At 29.0% G+C, this 4453-nt stretch overlaps 1 protein-coding gene across 2 annotated transcripts in view; it reads left to right on the plus strand.

Annotated features, from left to right (window-relative positions):
• LOC106473615 (guanylate kinase-like) overlaps positions 1 to 4453 on the plus strand; it is a 19779-nt gene that overhangs the window by 1996 nt on the left and 13330 nt on the right. For both annotated transcript variants that reach the window (XM_022402020.1, XM_022402021.1), the window contains exons 2-3: positions 912 to 996; positions 2307 to 2392. In XM_022402020.1, coding sequence (XP_022257728.1) covers positions 912 to 996; positions 2307 to 2392 — 171 coding nt within the window. The remainder of the gene's footprint in view (positions 1 to 911; positions 997 to 2306; positions 2393 to 4453) is intronic.

The following is a 4453-nucleotide window of genomic DNA, read 5'->3' on the forward strand; positions in this document are numbered from 1 at the left end:
CATTACTATCTATAGTATAAAAAATTAGGGTTAACTGTCTTCGAAACCTGAGAGCAAGAAAAAAGAAGATTAAGTAAGTACTTTATTTCTTGTTTTTCAAATTTATTCTTTATTTATTATTATAAAAGTAACTAAAATCTAAAAATATGGATCTTTTTAAGTTATTTATGACTAGATTAGGTAAAAAAAGTAATAATAATAATATGATTAAAATGGTTCATGAGGCATGCAAGTAGCTAGTGGGTAATGTAATTCGATAGCGTAACGTGAGCTGCACGTTCCCCGAGTCAATAAAACAATAAAATTCAATTATAAACAGATGTATAATGTTACGAACTTAGAGTTACTTACGATAAACAAATGTAGTTTCATGTTATAATTTGAAGTCATTCTAGAAAGAAAAGAAGGTTAATTTAGGTTTATTTTGGTGGTTATGAGGTCGGTCCAATTGGCCGATCCCATTTTCAGATAGGATATAGTAAATAACAGATAAACTATAAAATTTTACTGAAAAAAAAACGTTTGAAATGCATTTAGGAGGTTTTAGGGATTACACAAAGGAAATTTGAGATTTTTGAGATGAGGAAAAGTATTTTTTAATTTTAACATGAAAATTACTTTACACACGGACTATTCAAAACAAATACTAAACATATTCATGGAAAAATCTCTATTTTATTCTATTATTTATTATAACTACTATATTTTGTCTGTTTCTACTAAAAGTTAAAGAATTTAATAAAATCTTTTGAGTATTTTTTTATTATGATTTTTAAAAAATCTTAGGTTTTTGTATGTTTTTCAAAATGTATATTTTATCATAACTCTGAACATATTGTTTTTGTAATTATCCTGTTACTACAGGTAAATTAATATTGTTAATAAAAAATCATTTGTAATATCTTAAATAGGAGGAGAGATTGAGGGGTAGAGGAACGGAGACAGAGGAAAGTATTCAAAGAAGACTGTCTAAAGCTCAGGGGGAAATGAAATATGGTAATTGTTAGGTTTAACTTTGAATACACAGTGGTATATTCAAACCTTACATATATAAAGCAAGTGTTTACAAATAATTTGTATAAATATGGACAACGTACTTTTGAAATAGGCAAGTGATTGACGCTGTTTTTGACTCAATATCATGAATATTTGTCAGTTACTTCAGTGTATTATGTATCAAATAGAAAAACAAAACTGAGCTAGAGGGCTCTTCAGCTTGTATGTGTTCCTAATTGGTTCTTGGATCCAGAAGAGGGATTGGTTCAGAGGGTCGAGAATGCTGAAATCCGAATGGCTGACTCATGAGTACTTGATCCCACAGATTTTTAAATTCTAAGACTGACATTAATGTGGTTGTCACATACTGATTGCACAGTAAGCTATTAATGTAGATAAAATAGTTTATCAACAAGTTACAACCTGCTAACGGTGTTGTTTAAACAACTGTTCTGTTTATATCTATTCTTAATTAAAACAGTGTTGTCTTTATTATGTGTTCACATTAAAATATGTTATCCTTGTACACAGTAGAGTTCTTCAGTAGTTCATAATGAAAGTTATAAAACAATGTTTGTACACAGTAAAGTTCTTCAGTAGTTCATAATGAAAGTTATAAAACAATGTTTGTAAACAGTAAAGTTCTTCAGTAGTTCATAATGTAAGTTATAAAACAATGTTTGTAAACAGTAAAGTTCTTCAGTAGTTCATAATGTAAGTTATAAAACAATGTTTGTACACAGTAAAGTTCTTCAGTAGTTCATAATGTAAGTTATAAAACAATGTTTGTACACAGTAAAGTTCTTCAGTAGTTCATAATGTAAGTTATAAAACAATCTTTGTACACAGTAAAGTTCTTCAGTAGTTCATAGTGAAAGTTATAAAACAATGTTTGTACACAGTAAAGTTCTTCAGTAGTTCATAATGTAAGTTATAAAACAATGTTTGTACACAGTAGAGTTCTTCAGTAGTTCATAATGTAAGTTATAAAACAATGTTTGTACACAGTAGAGTTCTTCAGTAGTTCATAATGAAAGTTATAAAACAATGTTTGTAAACAGTAAAGTTCTTCAGTAGTTCATAATGTAAGTTATAAAACAATGTTTGTACACAGTAAAGTTCTTCAGTAGTTCATAATGAAAGTTATAAAACAATGTTGTCCTTGTACACAGTAAAGTTCTTCAGTAGTTATTAATTTAAGTTGTTAAACAGTGTTTATGTATAGTAAAATAGGTGACTTAACTTTAGAATATCTTGTTAATGTTTACTGTAAACTGAAGTAATATTTCTGTTTAATTTTATATATATAGGTGAAACACCAGGGAATTTTGATCTGATATTAGTGAATGAATGTGTGAAGAATACTTACAAGTACTTGCGAGCGTTTTTAATGAAAGTAAGTGTTGGTTTACTAAATATTTCAAGTTGTAGATAAGGTTTAATAAATAGTTAATGATGATTTATTTAAATTTGCCGGTGTTTCATACCTGAGATGACTTATCACTGCTAAAATGTTGTTGTTATTAGTTACTGCCAAAAGGAACCAATTGCATGTAGATAGGTTTGTACCTTATATGCATGCATTAATTTATCCTGTGTTTTAGCCATGTAGAAATTGCTGGAGAAAATATGGAGAACAAAACATGAAGAATTCAAACAATATTGTGACATCATCCTCTTTAACAAGCGTTAGATGATGTATTGTGCAAAATTTGGAGTATAACAATAGAGAAGAACCATTATAAATCTCATAATTTACCAGATATTTAGAGAAAATTGAATGCATTTCAACAATCATTGTTTGTAATTGTAGTCATTCCTTCTTTACAAGGCCTTTTGTAGCATTTCAACCATCATTGTCTGTGATTGTAGTCATTCCTTCTTTACTAGACCTTTGGTAGCATTTCAACCATCATTGTCTGTGATTGTAGTCATTCCTTTTTTACTAGACTTTTGGTAACATTTCAACCACCATTGTCTGTGATTGTAGTCATTCCTTCTTTACTAGGCCTTTTGTAGCATTTCAACCATCATTGTCTGTGATCATAGTCATTCCTTCTTTAGTAGGCCTTTTGTTGCATTTCAACTATCATTGTTTGTAATCATAGTCATTCTTTCTTTACTAGGCCTTTTGTTGCATTTCAACCATCATTGTCTGTGATTGTAGTCATTCCTTCTTTACTAGGCCTTTTGTAGCATTTCAACCACCATTATCTGTAATTGTAGTCATTCCTTCTTTACTAGGCCTTTTGTAGCATTTCAACAAGCATTGTTTGTAATCGTAGTCATTCCTTCTTTACTAGGCCTTTTGTTGCATTTCAACCATCATTGTCTGTGATTGTAGTCATTCCTTCTTTACTAGGCCTTTTGTAGCATTTCAACAATCATTGTTTGTAATCGTAGTCATTCCTTCTTTACTAGGCCTTTTGTTGCATTTCAACCATCATTGTCTGTGATCGTAGTCATTCCTTCTTTACTAGGCCTTTGGTAGCATCTCAACCAAATAAGCATGGACTCTTTCAGTGTATTGTATTAAATATTTGTTATTGTAATGTTTGTGGTGCTGTATACGTATTTGAAATATGAATTTTATTGAAATGCAGTTTAAGTTGTAGATTTTAATATTTATTGTTTGCATATCACAAATTGATGTACGTCAGTAATAAGATCCCTAAAACAACTAAGCAGAAGGATGAAAAATGTACATAAAACAAACAGATGATGAAAAATCTGCATAAAACAAACAGAGGATGAAAAATGTACATAAAACAAACAGAGGATGAAAAATTTGCATAAAACAAACAGAAGAATGAAAAAATGTACATAAAACCAACAGAAGAATGAAAAATGTATGTAAAACAGAGCATGAAAAATATGCATAAAACAAACGGAGCATAAAAATTGACATAAACAAACAGAGCATAAAAATGTACATAAAATAAACAGAAGAATGAAAAATGTACATAAAATAAACAGAAGAATGAAAAATGTACATAAAACAAACAGAAGAATGAAAATGTACATAAAACAAACAGAGCATGAAAAATCTGCATAAAACAAACAGAAGTTTGAAAAATGTACATAAAACAAACAGAGGATGAAAAATGTACATAAAACAAACAGAAGAATGAAAAATGTACATAAAACAAACAGAGGATGAAAAATCGGCATAAACGAAACAGAGCATGAAAAATGTACATAAAACAAACAGAGCATAAAAATTGACATAAAACAAACAGAAGAATGAAAAATGTACATAAAACAAACAGAGGATGAAAAATCGGCATAAAAGAAACAGAGCATGCTCTGTTTGTTTTATGCAGATTTTTCATCCTCTGTTTTATGTACATTTTTCATTCTTCTGTTTGTTTTATGTACATTTTTCATCTCTGTTTGTTTTATGTACATTTTTCATCCTTCTGCTTGTTTTAATGAAAAATGTACATAAAACAAACAG

The sequence above is a fragment of the Limulus polyphemus genome, unplaced genomic scaffold (assembly GCF_000517525.1).
Source record: "Limulus polyphemus unplaced genomic scaffold, Limulus_polyphemus-2.1.2 Scaffold6330, whole genome shotgun sequence".
NCBI lineage: Eukaryota > Metazoa > Arthropoda > Merostomata > Xiphosura > Limulidae > Limulus > Limulus polyphemus.